Source organism: Heliangelus exortis, chromosome 18 (assembly GCF_036169615.1).
Source record: "Heliangelus exortis chromosome 18, bHelExo1.hap1, whole genome shotgun sequence".
NCBI lineage: Eukaryota > Metazoa > Chordata > Aves > Apodiformes > Trochilidae > Heliangelus > Heliangelus exortis.
In genome coordinates, this window is record NC_092439.1 from 14,298,210 (window position 1) to 14,318,760 (window position 20,551).

At 50.7% G+C, this 20,551-nt stretch overlaps 2 protein-coding genes and 1 long non-coding RNA gene across 3 annotated transcripts in view; 2 read left to right on the forward strand and 1 right to left on the reverse strand.

Moving 5' to 3' along the window:
* The first annotated feature begins 1,411 nt into the window (after positions 1-1,411).
* Positions 1,412-3,361, forward strand: LOC139804393 (uncharacterized). Its single transcript, XR_011729366.1, has 3 exons — positions 1,412-2,596; positions 2,755-2,799; positions 3,065-3,361. It is a non-coding gene; the product is annotated as an uncharacterized lncRNA (long non-coding RNA).
* Positions 3,362-12,398: 9,037 nt separating this feature from the next.
* On the reverse strand, positions 12,399-18,447 carry POLR2L (RNA polymerase II, I and III subunit L). The gene is made up of 3 exons (XM_071761625.1): positions 18,304-18,447; positions 17,514-17,613; positions 12,399-12,845 (listed from the first exon to the last, which is right to left on the reverse strand). The coding sequence occupies exons 2-3, from the start codon at positions 17,606-17,608 to the stop codon at positions 12,737-12,739; spliced, it is 204 nt and encodes a 67-aa protein (XP_071617726.1). The 5' UTR covers positions 17,609-17,613; positions 18,304-18,447; the 3' UTR covers positions 12,399-12,736.
* A 29-nt stretch (positions 18,448-18,476) lies between these two features.
* Positions 18,477-20,551, forward strand: part of TSPAN4 (tetraspanin 4) — a 405,186-nt gene continuing 403,111 nt past the window's right edge. The window contains exon 1 of the mRNA XM_071761611.1: positions 18,477-18,647. The gene's annotated coding sequence lies outside the window, so the exon portion shown is untranslated. The remainder of the gene's footprint in view (positions 18,648-20,551) is intronic.

Sequence of the window (20,551 nt, forward strand, 5' to 3'; positions counted from 1 at the left end):
AGCCCTGAACTGCAGGGCAGCAAAAAGGGCTGTGTGTGTATTAAATCTGGTTTTCAACTGCAAAGAAAAACCTGGGGAAAGTGGATTGGAAAATGGAAAAAGGGGGATTTGGCCCAGGGAAGCAGTGCTGCCCCTCCCTGTGTTTCCCTCCTCTCAGTGCTGCAACACCCTAGGGACTCCTTGAGGTACTGAGCACCTCAAGGTGATGGGCAGGAGCAGGGCAGTAGGAGTGGGTGCTACCCAGGTAGCAGGAGGGTGAGCAAGGCTTGAGGTGCAGAGGGGTCCTGGTAGTGCTCTTTGGCAGAGCTGGGCCTGAGTTTGGGTGGCACAGTCTGTATCTCTGACCTCCTCTCAGCCAGAGACCTACCCAAGGCCTGGTGTGCTGTTAGACACATCCATCTCCATCTTTGGATCCAATCCCCTGGAATCTTCTTGCTTTGGAAAGGTCATCTGCCCTCCTGCAGCTGGCAAGATGCTTTCTCCCTCAGCCCAGGTGCTGGGGTGTTGGGTTTATGCCTGCACACACCTCCCAGAGCTCAGATCCCCTGCCCTGGGCTGGCAGCAACCTCCACACGGGGTAGGAGCTGGGCACCCAGCACCCTCTGCATCTGCTGGGGGCATCTGGGCTGGAACAGCCCCCAGGCTGAGTGAGCTCCATGCTGATGGAAGCTGGGGAGCCTGCTTGGGCAGGTGGAATCTGCAGGTTGAATCTTGGCAGGTGGAATCCTGGCAGGTGGAATCTGCAGGTGGAATCTGTAGGGTTGAATCCTGACAGGTGGAATCTGTAGGGTTGAATCCTGGCAGATGGAATCTGCAGGCTTAAAATCCTGGCAGGTGGAATCTGCAGGTTGAATCTTGGCAGGTGGAATCTGCAGGTTGAATCCTGGCAGGTGGAATCTGCAGGTTGAATCCTGACAGATGGAATCTGCAGGCTTAAAATCCTGGCAGGTGGAATCTGCAGGTTGAATCTTGGCAGGTGGAATCTGCAGGTTGAATCCTGGCAGGTGGAATCTGCAGGTTGAATCCTGGCAGGTGGAATCTGCAGGTTGAATCCTGGCAGGTGGAATCTGCAGGTTGAATCCTGACAGATGGAATCTGCAGGCTTAAAATCCTGGCAGGTGGAATCTGGGGGTTGAATCCTGACAGGTAGAATCTGCAGGCTGAATCCTGGCAGGTGGAATCTGCAGGCTGAATCCTGGCAGGCTGCTGTTTGGTGCCCTGACGAAGCCAGGGCTGAGGAATCACCTGGAAGTGAGATCAGCCTTAGACCTGAGCTCCTGGTGGTGGCCCTGAGCCTGGGGGGGGGATGCTGGTTTCTCTCCAGCCCCCAGCAGTGACTTGCCTCTCTCCCCCAGTTGCAGTGCCAGCTGGCTACTGGTAACCCAGGAGGCTGATGCCCACGGCTAGGGGGTGAATGGCAGAGGCAGGATCAGGCTGGTGGCATCTGGACCTGTTCACCTGCTGTCCTGAGGAGCACCACACTCTCCCACCTCTCTGGGCAGCTCTCTGAAGTGTCTCAGTACTTTCTAGGCATCTGGTGGGGTTCAGTCCAGCCTGTACCGTGTCTGCCTGACAGGTTCCTGGGGCTCAGCTGCTCCCGGGAGCAGCTCCTCACCTTGCCTCTGTAACTCAGGCACTGACACGACTTTAATACAACTTTTTGAAGTATGCATTTGTATCAAGTAAGCCCTTGAGTACAGCAGAGTCCCTCTTATATTGAAATTCAGGTTCCTCAATAACATTTTATTATGAGGCTTGCTATTTTTGGTATTGCTGTGACTCTGTTGTGAGTGAGGCACCCACCAGCCTTCAATATGAAATCATTAAGGGCACAGCAGAGTTCATTACAGGGGCATTTCTCTGGATTAAGAACAAATCAATAGCAGATACAAATATCACAGGCTGGTGCTGGGCTTTGGTTGCAAACAGCACACCCTGAGAGGCAGATTCTCTGCTTCTGGCCTCTTGTGCTCTTCTTCCAATATCTTATTTACTGTTTTTCCCTCAAGCTGTTGAGATGGATTTATGAGCAGACAAAATCCAAAGGCTGGTTTCCTTTGAGCTACCTGAATATTGTAGCTTTTAGGAGAGAGAAGAAAGAAATGAGCAGCTTAAGTCTGTGCTATTGCAGTGACCTCCCAGGCAAGATGAGTTCCCCACTCCTGGCAGCAGAACCCCCCTGGAAATGGATGTGCAGGAGGGAGCAAAGGCCTGAAGCTCCCTCTGGTTGTGTTTACCTGATCACATTCAGAGTTTAGAACAACTTTCAGATGTTCTGAGTTGGGAAAATACGTGGGGGAGGTGGGTTGGGAGGGGAGAGGATGAGGATAGTTGATAAGATGACTCCAATAGAGGGAAGAGCTCTGCTGACCAAGTGTCCCTGGAGGAGTCCCTTTCTTTTGTGAGAATCTGCCCTGGATTCAGATGTGGAAGCAGCTGGAATTCCTTGGCCTCCTGAGGGGCTCTGGGGCTCTATGGCTCCAGCTTCCAAGAAGAACTTCCCTGTGGGAAGTGTGTGCCCATCTTGGTCCTGGGGAGAGGCTCCACCTTTCCTCTGGGCAACCCAAATCTGTGTCCTGGGCATGGCCCAGAGCAGGTTAACCCCAGAGCAGGTTAACCCCAAAGCAGGTTAACCCCAAAGCAGGTTAATCCCAAAGCAGGTTAACCCAGAGCAGGTTAACCCCAAAGCAGGCTAACCCCAGAGCAGGTTAACCCAGAGCAGGTTAACCCCAAAGCAGGTTAACCCCAGAGCAGGTTAACCCAAAACAGGTTGACCCAGAGCAGGTTAACCCAAAGCAGGTTAACCCCAAAGCAGGTTAACCCCAGAGCGGGTTAACCCAAAACAGGTTAACCCCAAAGCAGGTTAACTCAGAGCAGGTTAACCCAAAGCAGGTTAACCCAGAGCGGGTTAACCCAAAACGGGTTAACCCCAGAGCAGGTTAACCCAGAGCAGGTTAACCCCAGAGCAGGTTAACCCCAGAGCAGGTTAACCCAGAGCAGGTTAACCCCAGAGCAGGTTAACCCCAGAGCAGGTTAACCCCAGAGCAGGTTAACCCCAGAGCAGGTTGTTTACCCATTTGTGCTTTGAGACAAGGATGGGAGAAAAGGGGTTCAGAGCATGGGGCTGTGGGGTGGACATGGGATGCCAGGCTGTCAGGAATGATGGAAAGTTATGGGCTGGAAGGGACTCAAAAAATCCTGGAGTCCAACCCCCCTGGCAGAGCAGGGTGACACAGAACACATCCAGGGGGGCTCTGAATGTATCCAGGGAAGGAGACTCCAGAACCTCCCTGGGCAGCCTGGGCCAGGGCTCCCTCACCCTCAGAGGTTCCTCAAAGGCACCAAGAGCTGGGTTTCAAGATGTTTCCCACTGTATCTGAAATGGAAATATCTCCATGTTGCAGCAAACAGTGCTGGTTTGGTTCAGCAGCAGCTCTGGAAGCTGCTGAGGCCAATGCCATTTGGTTCCTGTTATTTATTAGAAGTAATTATTCATCAGAATTTAATTATTGCCTTTTTGCCTTTTCAAACTGTTGCTTAATGGAGGAAAGCAGACATTCATCGAGGCTGCATTTAATGCTGAGTGGATCCAAAGTTCAATAATAATAAATGGGCATAAAATTAATAGTAATAATAAACCAAGGTTGTGAATTGTGGAGCTGTGGGCCATCTCTGTAATGATCTGAAACACTCAGACCCTTCCTAACTTCACGTTGCCATTTGCTAGCTAGTTCCTGCAGGAAGGCCCTCTGGTCAAAATGCTTTTGCTCCTTTAAAATCCTAAAGTTAGTAATTGCTTCAGCTGCACAGCTCATTATAGGGGGAGGTCTGCAGCTGAGAGCAGCGCTCATCTTTCTGGTTTGAAATTTCTGGGGGCAATTTCAGGAAAGGCTCATGTTCTATCTTCAGTCCAAGGGTTAGCTCTTCCACTGCTGCATACAAATTTGTAAACTCAATTATAAAAAGTTCTGCACTTCCACTTCCTTCAGAAATGGGAGTTTGGAGGGCTTGGGTGTCCCAGAAGCTGCTCCTGCGTTGATGGAAGCTGGGCAGGATCTGTCAGCTGCTGGGAGGAGGGTGTTGGGGTGTTGGTTTGGTTGTTCCACCAACACAGCCTGTCACCTGGAGTGCCTGACACTGCTCTCAGTGCCATTTACCCCATTTTCCCATGAAGTGAAGGTTTCATCCCTTCCCTCTCCGAGCAGTGTCTGGGAAGGGGGATGCTCTCATGGGTGCTACCCCAGGGAAGACTTAGTTAGAAGAAGAAAGGGAAAAAAAGAAAAAAAGGGCGGTGAGAGGCAGGGGGAAGCAGGACTGTGAGGAGTAAGTAGCTAATAGCTGGAGATAAGTGAGGTTTTGGTGGTGTTCTGGTACCTTCTGGGTTGGACACTTGAGTAGGAACTCATGCCCAGTTATGCTGCCGATCTCTGAACTTCAAATAGCAAAAAGCCTTTGAAAAAAAAACAAAACCTGTTTAAGGCCATTCCATGTGGGTTTGAGGGCAGTGGATGAGAGGGGTCCTTGGCCTGGGGTAGGAGAGGAGGCACGGAGGGCCTGGGGGAGCTAAGGATTCTCCTCAGGATGGTGCCAAGGGGGAGGTGATGAGCACTGGGCAGGGCAATGGAGACCCTCAGGGATGGGTGATGAGCATTGGGCAGGGTAATGGGTGACAGTCCCTCAGGGATGGGTGAGGAGCATTGGGCAGGGTAATGGAGACCCTCAGGGATGGGTGAGGAGCATTGGGCAGGACAAGGGGTGACAGTCCCTCAGGGATGGGTGATGAGCACTGGGCAATGGGTGACAGTCCCTCAGGGGTGGGTGGCAGCCCAGCTGCTGCCTCAGGTCCTGTCCCAAACACACACCTTGAGCTGAGGCGTTTTTCCCCCTCTGCAATCCCCCGGCAGCCATGTTCCCGGGAGAGCTGAGGGGAGCGGCTGCAGTGCAGGCCCCAGGGGTGGGGAAGGGAATGGGGGTGAAAATCCTCAGTTCCTCAGCTTTTCCTGAGGTAGGGAGAAGGAAGCCCCTGGGAATAGTCGGGGAAGGAGGGGTGGTGGGGGGCTGCTGAGGAGGCCCAGGCAGGGCACATCCCAACCCTTCCTCCTCCAGAGCAGCGTGAGGTGAGGGCCTGGGCATGGGGGACAGGAGGGACTGAGCCCCCTGGGACCTCCCAGAGCCCATGGAGCTGTGCCCAGGGATGGAGGAGGAGATGATGGAGAGCAAAGGAAAGCAGGGGCAGGGGGTAGTGAGGGGGGGGTTTGCTTTGTCCTGTGGACAGCTCAGTGCTCCCCAGCCCTGCCCCTCATGGGGGAACTCAACCACCCCGGGAGGGCACCAGAAATCCAGGAGGAACTCCCTGCTTCAAGGGAGGAGGTGGCTGACAAGGATGGGGGGAAAGGACCATGGGAAGCTTCAGGGCAGCTTTGGGTGCAGCAATGACAAAGTGTTGGGATTTGGGATCTGTAGGGTGACAAGGATCTAGCCCAGGGCTCAGGAGAGCAGAGTTGGGCCTCTTCAGAACCTGCTTGGTGAGATTATCACGGGATGAGGAGAGGAGAGGGACCCGAGAAACCTTACCAGTGTTCAAGGATCACCCTCTGGCATGTCCCAACAAAGAGGAAGATCTCTGGAGAGGTGCTGGTAAGGACAGGCAGGTTTATATTTATGTTTATGTTTATTTAAATCTCTGAAGTACTTCTGGAGATACCACTGTGGTGAACCACTAGAAAATGTTGACAGCAGGAGCTCAGGGAAGGTGTTTAGCACCCAAAGGTGGGTGCTGAGCCCATCCACCCTGCTGCTGGCACTGATTTGTTTCATTTTGTAATTTCCTGTTAAAAAGCATTGCATTTCTTGAAGTGCTCCAAGCAGACCTGCCTTTAAAAGGAGGTCTGATTCCTAAGAAGTGGCTATTCAGTATTCATTCTTCCTAGCTCCAAATCCTCGGGGTGGTGTATGGGTTAATTCAAAATCATTAGTGCCTACAGAATGTCTTGACCACAGCCTTTGCAGCTTGCTTTGAAGTTTGCTGTTAACTGCTGGTTCTGTGCACTCCCCAAAGTATCCAGGCTTTTAGCTTTTTGTCTGCTGTTCAGTGCCTTTCTTTGATCGCTATTTATTCAGCTCCTGAAAGCAGGAAATAATGAAACTGTCTTAAAAAAAACACTTGGTTTGTATTTGGGAGGGAGAAATGAAGGCCTTTCCTGCATGGGTTTTCTAGGATTAGCTGTTATGAGGCACATAAAGATCACAAGAGCTGATGAGGAATGAAATGGTGGGGACAGTTCTGAGGTGCTTCTTGCCTTCCCCCCAGCAATGTGTGACCTGAAGGCACAAGACAAGGTGAACATCCCCAAAACAGGCAACTGGCAAAGGCTGGGAGATGTGCATTGGTGGAGAAGAAGTGAGATTGGAGGTAGGGAACCTAATACTCTGTACATGTCTTTGCTCTACATTCCCTATTTCTTGAAGGCAGTGTCAGGGAGAAAGAGATGAGGGTTCTAATAGCACCTGCTCCCATGTAAATGGTGTCCAAGAGCTAATCTGAAGTGAGGATGGTTGTCTTGCAGCTCCCCAGGGATAGCTGGAGTCATGGAAGCCAAGGATAACTCCTTACTCTTTTTTTTAATTATCATTATTATTTAATGGCCTTACATGCAGACGTCTGAGGTCTGCAGCAAAGTCTGGAAGCTCTTTTGAGTACCAAAGGACACCTCAAAGAGAGCTTTTCTTAGCAGAACTTAGGAAAACAAGTGAATCCTGGACACTCAAGTGGTGTAAAGCACCACATGCCACCAGGCTTTTTAAATCACCTTGGAGGTAATGGAAAGACTCCCACAGACTTCAGGGGCAACACATCAAACAGCAAAGCCAAGGTCTCAGCCATGAGCTTTCTGTCCTTTGTTTTGAAACATTACTTTTGTCATATCCCTATTGACAAATTGACAATGCCTTATCACTGGCTGGAGGAGCTGAATAGAAATTGGATCTGAAAACAAATCCAGGGTGTAAATCATGGCACAAATGCACTGAAGGGGAAATCAAAGCCGTGTTCATCATCTGGACAGTCAGGGCCAGGTGGAAACAGCATTATTTTGGAGATGTCTCAACTGAGAAATTCCAGGAGTAAGAAAATCTCACTGGCTGATGAGGCTCAAACAAGTACACATGGGTCTGATCAGATAGAAGAGTAAGTAAAAGTGCTATTTTCTTACTAGGGTCAGCACAGAAGTTGGTAACTATTAGCAGAGTCCTGGTTTGAGAAGAGCAGGAGAGAAAACTCCTCCTGGGACCCCCCCTCAGCTTCCAGGCTGTGTCTGTGTCAGTGATCCTGGGGAGCAGCTGAGCTATGGGAGGGGAGGATGGGGCTGGTGACCCAAATGGATCAATCCCAGTGCTCCAGCCCATGGTGCTGAGTGTGAAATGGCTCCCAAGAGAGCCCACTGGTGCCTCCTCTGGCTGGGGTAAGGTCTCCTCCCTCCGCTGCTCCTCCTTTCCTCCCTGCAGAAGAACATCCCTGCCCCAAGAGGTCACCTCCTGCCTTCCCAGGCAGCACCAGCTTGGTTGCTCTCAGACTGGTGGGAGCTGTCACTGGGACCCTGGGCTGGGGCACCCCCAGCTGCTGCCCACTCCAGTCTGGGACTGGTCTGGCTGGGAAGGCAGTTCAGGAAGGAGATTGAGGTGCTGGAGCAGGTCCAGAGAAGAGCAAGGAGGCTGGGAAGGGATCCAGCACAAGTCCTGTGAGGAAGGGCTGAGGGAGCTGGGGGTGTTGAGGCTGGAGAAGAGGAGGCTCAGGGGAGACCTCATCACTCTCTCCAACTCCCTGAAAGGAGGTTGGAGCCAGGGGGGGGTTGGGCTCTGCTCCCAGGCAACTCTCAGCAAGACAAGAGGGCACAAGAGGTCTCAAGTTGTGCCAGGGGAGGTTTAGGTTGGACATTAGAAAGAATTTCTTTCTGGAGAGGGTGCTCAGGCATTGGAATGGGCTGCCCAGGGAAGGGGTGGATTCTCCATCCCTGGAGATATTTCAAAAGAGCCTGGATGTGGCACTCAGTGCCATGGGCTGGGAACCACGGGGGGAGTGGAGCAAGGGTTGGACTTGATGAGCTCTGAGGTCCCTTCCAACCCAGCCCATTCTGTGGTTCTGTGATTACCAGGTGAGGAGGGCAAGCTCCACCTTTACATATTTGTATATACACTTGTAATTGGCTATTGCCTCATTAAACCTGCCCAAGGTTTTTCTCTCCCTTTTTTCCCTTCTTCAACTCCTCCTGGGAGGGTGGTGGGGGATAGCAGGGAACCTCTCTCACTGTCTGCTTGCTGCCTAAAAACCATGACCAGGAGTTAAATTTTAGGGGCAAATAAGCCCCCTTATTTGGGGGGAATTGTTTTTTACTGTAGAGCTATTTGCAGGCAGAGGTGGCTCATGTAGTAGGGTTGGAGCAGATGATCCTTGAGGTCCCTTCCAACCTGGCTTTCTGTGATTCCATGAAAATAGTGGCATTTCTCAGGTAAAATTCTATGTTGTGGATCCTCCCAGTTGATCACCAGTGGAATGCAGATTTGTAGCCACAGGGCTGTGAGGCAGCTGCTTGGTCACAGTCAGCCATGGGTGTTGTGAGCAGGGGTTGTAACCAGGGCCTTCAGAGTTCTGTGTTCCCTCCCATAGACAGGGAGCACATCAAGTCAGACTTCAGGATCCAGTTCCAGGCTGCATTTGAAGAACCCAGCACACATCTCAGTCAGAGCCTCACCAGAGGAGTTTTTTCAGAGCTTTTTTTTTGAAACCTGAGGCTTGTTCCAGCCAGGCATGAAAGCACTACACACCCTGCCTGCAGAGGGACTCAGAATCGTGATCCAGAGGTGGTTTTGGTTTTGCTTTTTTGTTTAAAACTGGCATTTGGAGAAATGGAAAGCTTCCCAGGCACACACAGAACCTTGGTGCTGATTCTGCAGCAGAAGTTGGGTGCTGGCAGGTTCCTCTGTTCTTTCATCAGCTCATTTGTCCTGGTGAGTGTCTCAGGCACTGCTTTGGTGGGGTGATGATGCTGAGGTGTCTGAGGCCACCCTGGCCCAGGGAGGTTCCTGCCTGCCTGCCTGATGTGTTTGTTTGCTTTTCCAGTAACACATTATTACTCTGATCTCCTCCACAGGCTTTCAAAACAGATTTCTGAAATGCTTCATATATAAAGTGAAAAAATTACTAGAGCGGAGTAGTGGAATTTTTGGTTGTGTGTAGTGTGCTTTTTTTTTTTTTTTTCCCTACAGTCTTCTAATTGATAGATTTTTGCAGGTAATTAAGGACTGAATATTCAGTAACTTTTTTCCCCCCACTTCTGCCTGTTGATTCTGTGAAGGGTTGTTTTTGATTAAGATTCAGAGAAAACAGGCTTTTTTTTTTTAATAAGCATGTGTCTTCTACATTTGCTTTAAAAAGTACAGTTGTTGTAAGCACATTTAATGGCTCCTCTCAGAGAGATCTGGCAAGTTACAAAGCTGATCCAAAGCACTTATTAACAGCTGCAGAAGCAAGCACAGGAGAAATGACAGCAGAAAGGGAATTATTTCCTAGTTAACAAAGAGCAGGGGTGAAAGCTGAGATTTATAGCAATCAATTGAAACATTTACTGACTCTATGGAGCAGGATCACAGGATGGTTTAGGTTGGAAGGGACCTCCCTGCCATGGGGGTTATGTTTCCCCTTTTCCAGTCTTTGGGAACTTCTCCAGACTGCCACAGCCTCTCAAACCATGCTGCTTAGTGGCCCAGGAACTCCAGCTGCCAGTTCCTTCAGGACCTGGGGATGGATCCCAGCAGCTCCCAGGGACTTGGGCACTTCCAGGTTCTCTGGGTGTTCCCAGACCTCATCTTCAATTTAAGCTCTGCTTCTCCCCAGGACAAAACTTGGGGGACAACCTTTCAGATGAATACCCTGAGCCATTTGTTTTACCTCATTAAAGAAACTTTTTTTTTTTTTTTTTTTTTTTTTTTTGGTTAATACTTATTTTTTTTTTGTTGCATTTGCAACCTCCCAAAGAGAAGTTGTGCTTCAGGCAGGTTGTGGTGTGCTGCAGGAGCTAATAGCAGGGCCTGTTGTGACTTTGTCTTTCTACTCTTTTTGTTTGATTGGGGTTTTTTTTGGTGTTCCCTGTGTCTGACAGAGCAACACCACTGTTACTGCCTTCCCCTTCACCCTGTTTCCCTGTTTTTTTTTTCCTGAGGAAAAGTAATGAGAGCAACCAGGGTGGCTTTGCTTTTCCCTTTGAATGTTTGAATGAGGCCTGCCACGTTTCTACAAATTGCATCTTAATTGTAAGTATTTAAGAGCCACAGCTTTTCATGGCTGGCACCTTGGCATCACCTCCCAAAAGGGAGAAAAACTAGATGAGAAAATTGCTTTTGCAGACAGACACAAAGTCCTCTTGGCTCATCTAAGGCAGTTCCCTGACAGCTCTCCCATGGCATGACACATGGGCTGCCTCTGCCAGATGTCCCCAGCCTGGGCTGTGACACTTTCTCAGTTCCAGCTCAGAGGCAGAGCTGGGCATGGTGCTCTGATCTGGCTGTGAACGAGCCAGCACCTACCTCCACATAAAGCTCCTCTGTGATATGGGAAAGTGTCCTACAGGAGTGCAGCTTGGAAAGGTCATCCTATATTTCAGTGTTCCTTTTTTTTTTAAAAAAAACCCAACTGCCTAAGAAGATTTTAAAGTGCATTTAGGTAGCCAATACAGCAGCCCCACAGCTATTAACAACTATGAAACTCATGCTAGAGCTGATTGCTTAATTCATTTTGCATTAGGATAAAGCAAATGGTCTTAAAATGGCTTAACATTTGGTGAATATGGGAAGCACCTTGTCTTACCTTGGACAAGACTGAAAAGTAAGGGGAAAGATTAGTAAGGTGATGGCCAAGAGGAAGCTGTACTTCAGCTGACTTTGTGAGCATATCTGGTGTTAATCACAGAATCCTAGAATGGGCTGGGTTGGAAGGGACCTCAGAGCTCATCAAGTCCAACCCTTGATCCACTCCCCCCGTGGTTCCCAGCCCATGGCACTGAGTGCCACATCCAGGCTCTTTTGAAATATCTCCAGGGATGGAGAATCCACCCCTTCCCTGGGCAGCCCATTCCAATGGCTGAGCACCCTCTCTGCAAAGAATTCTTTCCTAAGAAAGCTTCAGCTCTGCCAGGGGAGGTTTAGGTTGGCTATTAGGAAAAAATTCTTTAGTCCATGCCCTCTTGTCCCACTGATATCAGCCCAACCCCCCCTGGCTCCAACCTCCTTTCAGGGAGTTGGAGAGAGTGATGAGGTCTCCCCTGAGCCTCCTCTTCTCCAGCCTCAACACCCCCAGCTCCCTCAGCCCTTCCTCACAGGACTTGTGCTGGATCCCTTCCCAGCCTCCTTGCTCTTCTCTGGACCTGCTCCAGCACCTCAATCTCCTTCCTGAGCTGAGGGGCCCAGAACTGGACACAGGACTCGAGGGGACCCACTGAGCACACCAGGTACCTCTGGCAGCCCAGCTTATTCAAAACTAACTTCAGCTACAGAGGATAACCCCCAGAGGTAGTTCTGAACCAGCAGGTGAGTGCCACAAGTTTAACTGTACCCAGAGCTGTGCCCTGCTCCAGCCTGTTTCCTGCCAGCCTGCTGCACCAGGGATTTCTCCTCCATGGCATGCAGGCTGCTGATGCATTTAAATAGAGCCCTGAGCATGCACAGGCTTTGGATTTGGCCTCCTTCAGTTTCAGGTGTGCTTAACTGCACACACCACCACCAGGATTTATTTCCTGGATGGTCCCTCTCTCAAGCTGACAGTGTGAGAGGAAGGGGAGACCTTTTGGCAGGGTCAGTGCTTGTCTCTTTCTCTCTCCCAAGCTCTGCACAAAATGTTTTGTTCCAGCAGAGAGCAGTTTGGCTCCATGAAGCCTAAGAAATGCCTCCCAAGTGTCAAGCTCGCATGTGGAGCAGCTGCAGAATGGTGCAGGTGCCTGGCAAGACCAAGATTTGATCCTCTTCACACCAGCAGGGCTGAATTCTCACAGCCAGGGCTTTCTGGAGGAACACTCAGACATCTTTCACCTCACTAAAGGGCACTGCACCATCTGAACTGCTGGTTTTTAGAACACAGCAGCACCAGTGATTTATGAGAACTGGGGTAGAGACTGCAAGTTGAGTTTAACTACAGCAGAAAGCAGGCTCTGCTAGCTCCAGAAACTTCCAGGAGCAGCACCTCATCCTTATGGAATTTACTTGCTTCCCTTTTGCTGGACCTTAAGGTTCAGTCCCATCTTTTTAGCCCCTTTACCTGCTTGGCACAAAACACTGAGTTGCTGACTTAGCACTAGGTACAAAGTAATCAGCAAGGTACAAGCATGCACTTCACCCAGAAACTGGAGGAAGGCTGCAAGGAGAGACCTCCTTTATTTCAACATTTTAATGAAATGCAACAATTCCTCTACATGAACAAACACCTATTTTAGCTGGTGGTTGCACCTAAAAGTTTGTGAACCAGAATTAAACAAGCACAGCATTAAAAAGAAGCATCCAAACTTTTCATTTAAGCTCCAGATCTTGGCTGAGTGGACTTCATCATCGTTCCTTTGCTTCCCTGAGAGAGCACAGTTGGTTGGGGTGGTATTTCTGCTTGTGCTACAGGTGGCTTTCATCATTTACTGCCTGCAGTCCAGTTCAGAACTCGAGAGAGGTTCCCCAGGGCTTGCCCCATGGTACTTTTTCCATCTCATTTCTCCAGGGGTGCATAATTCAGAAGCTTCTCAATGAGATCCACGTGTGCCAGCAGCATCCTGCGGCAGCAGTAACGCTTCAGGCCGAGGGCATCCAGGGCATCTCTGCTCATGAAGGAGAAAAACAATTAAAAAAAACCCCCAACAAAACCAACAGAACAGCAACAACCACACACACCCCCCAAAAAACCCAAACAAACCGCCAAACAACACAAAAAAACCCGAACAAAACCCCAAACAACACAAAAAACCCCCAAACCCAACAAAAAAACGACACCCAAACACAAAAAAAGTGACTCAGAGGCACTGGTGTGTGTTGCTAAGCAACATGCTGATTACTTGGGACTTGGTCCCAGAGCAGAGCTAAGTTTGCAGTGAAAATGAAGAAACCACTTAGCATGTGGTGGTGATGTCCTTTTCCACGTGGTGCTGCTGACAGGGTGTGTGCATGATCTGCTGCTGCAGGTGGCATCCAGCTGACAGCTCCAGAGCTTTCAGAGAGAAATCTGCAGAGCTCCCAGGGGAACAGAACCCTAAGAGATTAACCCTTGCACAGGGCCTCTTCTGAACTACCCCCCTTGTGAGGGCCCCTTTGGCCATGGGACATCAAAGGTAATTGAGATGCAAATATTTTGGTTTGGGAAATAGAATTTTAGTCTTTGCAGCTGGAAGGAGAGTTTAAATATGGTGCATTTCTAACCTTATGTGGTTACAGTAACTCAGTCTTCCTTTTAATGTCCTGGTTTGGTTCAGGATAAAGGGGATTTTCTGTCTTGTCCTTTTGCTCTCAGCTCAGTCTCTTGTAAGCAGCTGCACTGCTGAAATTCACAGCAAGTTTCTCAGACAGTGTCTGCTTCTAGGACTGATCCCACTCCATGGTTATAGTTCCAGCCAGAGCCTGGTGTGCAGAGCCAAGGACACTGCTCAGCTCTGAGGAACATTTTACCCTCCAGGAGGAATAAAGAGGTCCCACCTGCAGCCTCCTTTGGGGAGGAAGGGACAAGAGAGATGCCAGAACTGACCAAACAGAGGATTCCATCCCATACACCTCATCCTCAGGAGAAATTGCAGGGATCACCAGGGTCAAGCCAGCTTCCAGCTTCCTGCCCTTCCTGCCTTTCCTGCTTCCCTTTCTTCACCCCTTCCCTGGTTGCTTCAGCATCCTGGGAGGATTCCATCCCTTCCTCTGCCTCTGCTCCTGATCCATCCCAGCCTGAATCTCTGTGTTCCTGCCTCCAGCTCCCAACTGCTGCTGACCCCAGGATTCCAGCCTGGACTGTCCCAGGGCTGCCCTGCAGCCTCAGTGGGGATGGGAGAGTTATTGGGGGAGAGGGGGAGGAACCTGGCATCAATTTTCCTGTAGATTTGGATAGATTTAGTCATTTTTCCTATTTCTCATTCCTGTTTCATTAAAGCTGTGTAGTTCAGTTTCCAACCCATCAGTCTCTCTCCCTTATTCTCTCTCCTTTCTTTATCAGGGAGGAGAGAGAGATTAATAGAGAGAGAGCAGCTGTTACTGGGTTTAATTGCCAGGCCAGTGTTAAACCAGGACAGATTTATTGGTGCCCAAGAGGAGCTGATGTGGTTAAGAACCTGATCCATCAAGAGGTGAGAATGCAGCAACAGAAACAAAGCTCTGAACACTCTCCTGCTGGCTGAATGGCAGAAGGCAGCATGAAGACAGCAGATTCCTGACCCAGGACCAAGGAGTAACACCTGTAAGCACTGTTCCCCATGCTATTGGCAGCATCTCTGAGCACCATTATAACTATATATTTATATAGTTATAGATTTCTGTGTAGCTGAGGATGATACTTGCCTCCTTCACAGGAGGAATTTGTGATCTGTTAAAAGGGTGAGAGAGAGAAACTGCAGTAACTTGGAATGCAAACTTCCCCACTTATGGATGAGATGTTAATCCAGAGGAAGGTTAAAATCCTTTCCCCTCCCCATGTCAGAAGTCACCCAGTTCCACACAGCCTCTTCTGTTCCCCACACAGACGTGCAGGCTGCTCACCAAGAAATTTCTGTTTTACAGCTTTTCCACTTAATTCCTTCTGAGTGACTGCTCAAGATTCTGGGATACGGGTGGAGAATTTATGAGTCTTTCCTCCCCTAAGCCACTGCCTGTGTCTTCAGTGGATTTTGCTATCAGAGCACTCAGATAAGGGACACCACCAGCCTATAAAGCATAAAGCCAGCCTGATACCCCTTCAGAACCTGACAGTCAGGAAATATGACTGACCTTGGGTATTTAGAGTATTCTCCTGCAGGAGAAGCTGACAGACACCTTCCTACTTCTTCAGTTTTGTACAAATGATTGAAAGAAGCCTCTGTCTAAGCTGGAGCTGGTAAAAAGTTGTTGGGTTCAAGCACTGAGTCCAACTCCAGCAGCTTCTCTGATGCCATTAAAACTTCTCCAAGGGCTTCAGCAGGAGGGCTGTTCATTTTAGGAGCAGCATTTGCAAAATTGAGTGTACAACCAGTGCATGTTCAAAAAAAAAAAAAAAAAAAAAAAAAGCATAAATAATACCACCCTATCTAAATTTTCCAAAACATTTGAGAAAAAAATACTTGGAAACTAAGTCAGAAGCACTACTAGGACAGCTCTGGTAAATGTCAGTATTGCTGAGGAATGACCAGCAACCCAGTAATGCTTTTTACTCCAGAAAAGAAAGGAAAATATTTGCTTTTGGTAGGAACTTGCCAAACACCTTGTTTAGCAGCTGCAGTATTCTCCTCAGCTGCCTTAGAGAGATTCTGGGATGTAAATACACTCTAAAAAGGCCACTCAGAGAAGTAATGAGATTTGGAGAAAGTGCTGAATAATTTACACTGGACAGTTTTTAATGAGCCTGGGAGGACAGGAATCTTCCCCCTGCAAATGCCAGACTGAGCAGTGAGAAGCACAGAAATTAATTGCAACTTCCTACAAGATTGGATGAGTCTCAAACCCCAAAGCTTTCCTTCCCTGCTTGTTCTGAGCTCCACTGTTTAACAGTGGATTAAATAGTGTCCTAAACCTAAGAATATTTTCAGATTTACTTTAGAAAAAAGGCAGTGGAATCTGTGTTGTTAATATCCACTCTTCTGATAGCTCATTGACAGAAGTCCTTTAAAAAAACTTATTAGTGAGCTTAACCATGTGAGTGCAAAGCAAATCCTCTTTTCTTTCTACTTAAGAATTTCAACATCACTTTGCAAAGTCTCTCAAATTTTTTTTTCACTCCTTTGAATTGCAAATGTCTTTTTTTTCCCTTCATCCTTGATGACAGTGGAAGTATTTCCCAGAGTTCTCAAACCCCTCTGAAGTATTCCCACCACAGACCCTCCTTGAACTATTACAAGACAATCCTTGCTGTGCAAAGCATGTACAGACTTCCTAAAATAAAACCATCAAGTATTTGGAGCAGTTAAACTTCCTCTTCTCCCCAGCAAACAGTTTCAAATAGGCTTGGCAGTTCTGGGGAGTGAATATGAATTTTTTTCACAAATCCTAAAATGGGGACCCACTGTCACCAGCACTGGTTACTCCTCACTCGTGTAACTTCTCTCACCTCTAAAAAAAACCCATAATGGTGACAAAGTTGACTGGAGTGCTGCTTTTTTTCCTAGTTAAATACCTGAGGCTGTCCTGGCTGTAAAGTTTATGCCTCAGCCAAATCCATGCTGCTACCCAAGAAGGTTCAGCAGGTAACAACTACTTTCTGACCTTATAGAATTTACATTCCCTGGTTAAATACAGAATATATCTGTAGTTTTCAGCCTATCACAGCAATTCTGTAACACAGGGAATGTGGATATTTTATGCCCAGTGCAGTCTTTATTGTTTCTTCCCTTCAGAACAGAGGTTAAACAATTGTCCTTACTGGGTGTTTATCTTGGGGCAGGCAGCTGCTTTAATGAGAGTGCTGTTCTTCAGTGAAAAAAAAAAATAAATTTCATTTTCAGTATCTCAGCATTCCTGCAACATTTTGAGAGCTTGACAACAACCCCATGGGGAGCTCCAGGCTGGGCACAGAGTGGCAGAAAGGGAGCTGGGAGTCTGGATTGCCAGGAAGCTGAACAGGAGCCAGCAGTGTGCCCAGGTGGCCAAGAAGGCCAATGGCATCCTGGGCTGGCTCAGGAACAGCGTGGCCAGCAGGTCCAGGGAAGGGATTCTGCCCCTGTGCTCAGCCCTGGGGAGGCCACAGCTTGAGTCCTGTGTCCAGTTCTGGGCCCCTCAGCTCAGGAAGGAGATTGAGGTGCTGGAGCAGGTCCAGAGAAGAGCAAGGAGGCTGGGAAGGGATCCAGCACAAGTCCTGTGAGGAAGGGCTGAGGGAGCTGGGGGTGTTGAGGCTGGAGAAGAGGAGGCTCAGGGGAGACCTCATCACTCTCTCCAACTCCCTGAAAGGAGGTTGGAGCCGGGGGGGGGTTGGGCAGATATCAGTGGGACAAGAGGGCATGGACTAAAGAATTTTTTCCTAATATCCAACCTAAACCTCCCCTGGCAGAGCTGAAGCTCTGCCAGGGGAGGTTTAGGTTGGATATTAGGAAAGGATTCTTTGCAGAGAGGGTGCTCAGCCATTGGAATGGGCTGCCCAGGGAAGGGGTGGATTCTCCATCCCTGGAGATATTTCAAAAGAGCCTGGATGTGGCACTCAGTGCCATGGGCTGGGAACCACGGGGGGAGTGGATCAAGGGTTGGACTTGATGAGCTCTGAGGTCCCTTCCAACCCAGCCCATTCTGTGGTTCTACCCCAGAGGAGCCCAGGCCAGCAGAGCACCACCCACCCTTCCGTGTACTCAGCCTGCAGGAGGCCCAGGTACGCTTCCCACTTGTTTCCAACGATTTTCCCGCAGGTGAAGCACCGCACCGGGATGATCATTTTACCTGCAAAGTTCAAAAAAATAAAAAATAAAAAAAATAAGGACCGAACAGTTTCACATTTTCGCCCCAAATTACACAACCCCCCCTTCAAATACAACGACAGAAATTAATCCCGTGTTCAGGTTCCAAAACGCGGCTCAGAGCGGGGCAGCGGGACGAGGCCCCGGGGCCGTGCCGAGGAGAGCAGCGGTGCCCGGACACCGATCACACCCGCCCGGGAGAACCGGATAGAGCCCGGGAGAACCGGACAGGGCCCGGGAGAACCGGACAGGGCCCGGGAGAACCGGACAGGGGCCGGGGGAACCGGACAGGGGCCGGGGGAACCGGACAGGGCTCGGGGGAACCGGACAGGGCTCGGGAGAACCGGACAGGGGCCGGGAGAACCGGACAGGGCTCGGGGGAACCGGACAGGGGCCGGGAGAACCGGACAGGGGCCGAGGGAACCGGACAGGGGCCGAGGGAACCGGACAGGGCCCGGGGGAACCGGACAGGGCCCGGGCCCGGCAGCGGCTCAGCCCGGCAGAACGGGCCGGGAGGTGGCGGGAAGGCCCCGGGAAGGCCGCAGGAGCTCGGCTGGCCGGGCCAGGCCGCCCCTGATGAGACCGTTCCCAGCTCGCCCGCCATCCCCGCTCTAAGGCTCCCGTAAAACAAACTCCCGGTCCCGCCTGGGGGCTGCGGGGCCCCGTCTCGTACCGCAGCGGCCGCTCCCGCAGCGGCGGTCAGGGCGCGGAGAGGACGCGGAAAGGGCCCGGTGCACCCCCGCGATCGCGCAGCGATGGTACGGGCCGAGGTACGGCGGCCCGCGTGGCTCAAGAGAGCGCGCCGGCGGGGCGGGATCGTTTTCGCGTTTCGCGTGTAGGGCGCTGAGTGGCAGCGGGGGCGCCGGGAACGCGGAGCGGCGGCAGCAGCAGCCTCGGTGCGGAGCCCCGAACCCCTCCTCACCATCATTCTCATCCCCAGCCCCAGCCCGGTGGGCACTTGTTGCGTTCCCAGAGGGCTCCTGCAGCGGCGAGACTTCTCATCCCATCCCGGCTCAGGTATCGGAGGCGTCCGGGCTGGGAAGCGCAACTGGTGGCCGCAGCCCCGCACCCCCAGCCCAGCCCTGCCCGGGGGAGGGGGCGGCGGGCGTGACGGGGGGGCGGCGGGTCAGGGCTGTGGGACGGGGTGCGGGTCCCCCCTCGGTCCCCGCAGCGGGCAGAGCCCCCGCCGCCCGGGCTGAGCAGCGGCCGGGGGAGGGCGTGCGGGGCTGCGGGGCTGCGGGAGCGGCTGCCGGGACTGCCCCAGCGCCGCGGCCCTTGCGGGGCTGCTCCTCCGCTTTCTTATTCCCCGCTCCCTCAGGCGGGGGAGGGCAGGAGCCGCTGCCGCCCGGGCTCACTGCCGGCCCGATGGATTTATCGCTCCCTCGGGGCTGTGCGGGACCGGGAGAACCCCCCCCCCCCTCCCGGGCGGTCCCGGTCCAGTTGCGGCGGCTGTGCTGAGAGTTGTGAAGTCCGGGGGTCAGGCTGGGCTTGACGCCGTCCCGGTTAACTTTTCCCGTTGCTCCGTCTGGTTCTGAGCTCTGAGCAGAACCGAAGCGGTACCTCCGGGTCCTGGTACCTCCGGGACCCGCAGCCTCCGCGGGGTCTGGGGGACGAGTTCCCCTGGCTGGGTGCGGGCAAAGCAACCGATTGAACCCGCACCGCAAGGCGCGGAGGTTTGGTAGCAGGGGATGATTCGGCTTGAAACGGTTTCGTGGTGTTTGGTTCGTGTAAATGACGCTGGGGCACGGGGTGTGCGCGGCAAAGCGAAGTGAAGCGAAGTGTGCTGGGGTGGCTGCAAACTTCAGGGCCAGACACTGCGCTTCTGAACCTCTGGGCTGAAACCTGAGCAGTCGGTCCTTGTTCCTGACTTGTTAGAATTACACTGATTGTCCTCAAGGCAGAGCAGAAATGATCCAAAAGTGAGTGTTTTCTGCCCAAGTATCTGTGAGCTGATACCCGGGGAAGAGCCATTACTGCCAGGCATAGGAATAATTCTTTCTTAATGCATAGCTTATGTTAATACCTCTCTTTCGTGACTATTTTTTTTTTTTTTTTTTTGAACGACTGGATTATTGACCCTCTGCACAGAAATGCCAGACCTAAGTTGAACTGTAAACGAGCAAATAATTTGGTTTTACCAAGTGAAGGGTTGAGGTTGTTAGGGAGCATTTTCACCCTTAATTTTGTTTTAACAAGTAAAGGGTTGGGGTTGTTGGGAAGCATTTTCACCCTTAATTTTGTTTTAACAAGTAAAGGGCTGAGGTTGTTAGGGAGCATTTTTACCCCTCTGATTGCTGGTGAAAACACAGTGATTTCTGCAGTCCCAGAACCAATCCTGCACTGTTGTGAACAGAGGGAATTGGCATGGAGAGGAGGTGAACCTCCTGCCATCTCAATTATGATCATTATTGCTGCTCTAGGCCAAGGGGAACCAATTCTTTTCTTTTTCTCCTTTGATTTCTTGTTGGTTTTTTTTCTTTCTAGGGGGTGGTGCTGGGAATTTGGATGCTGAGCATTTTCAGCACCAGGGCTCCAAAGGGATTTCCTTGGAGATGGAAATCTGCAATTGGGAAAGGGGCTGCTGTAGGGGCTTCATGGCAGAGCCACATCACTAGGTGTGGGTCAGCATCTTCCAGCTGCTTTGTAGAACTTTGTGCTGGTTTATCTCTTAAAACTGGATTTTAACTTTCAGGCCTGTTTCCCCTATTTTTGTTTAGCAACTTTTTTTTTTTTCCAAAGAAAAACTTACTCTGCTTCTTCTCCTGAACTTTGTTATGTCTCCTCGGGATAACCTCCTGTGGCTGGGTGATGGGCTTAATGAACTAAACAGCCCTTTCATGGCTGGAGCTTCTTTGATCATAGAAAATATAGGTTGTTTTGTTGCTTTTTTTGTGTGTGTGATCTGTGACCTGGAGAGATTG

Coding starts and splice junctions, on each gene's coding strand:
- POLR2L (XM_071761625.1), bottom strand. CDS start 17,608: ATGATCATCCCGGTGCGGTGCTTCACCTGCGGGAAAATCGTTGGAAAC. Junction 12,846..17,513: donor CAGGCTGAGTACACGGAAGG/GTGGGTGGTGCT, acceptor CTTCATGAGCAG/AGATGCCCTGGATGCCCTCG.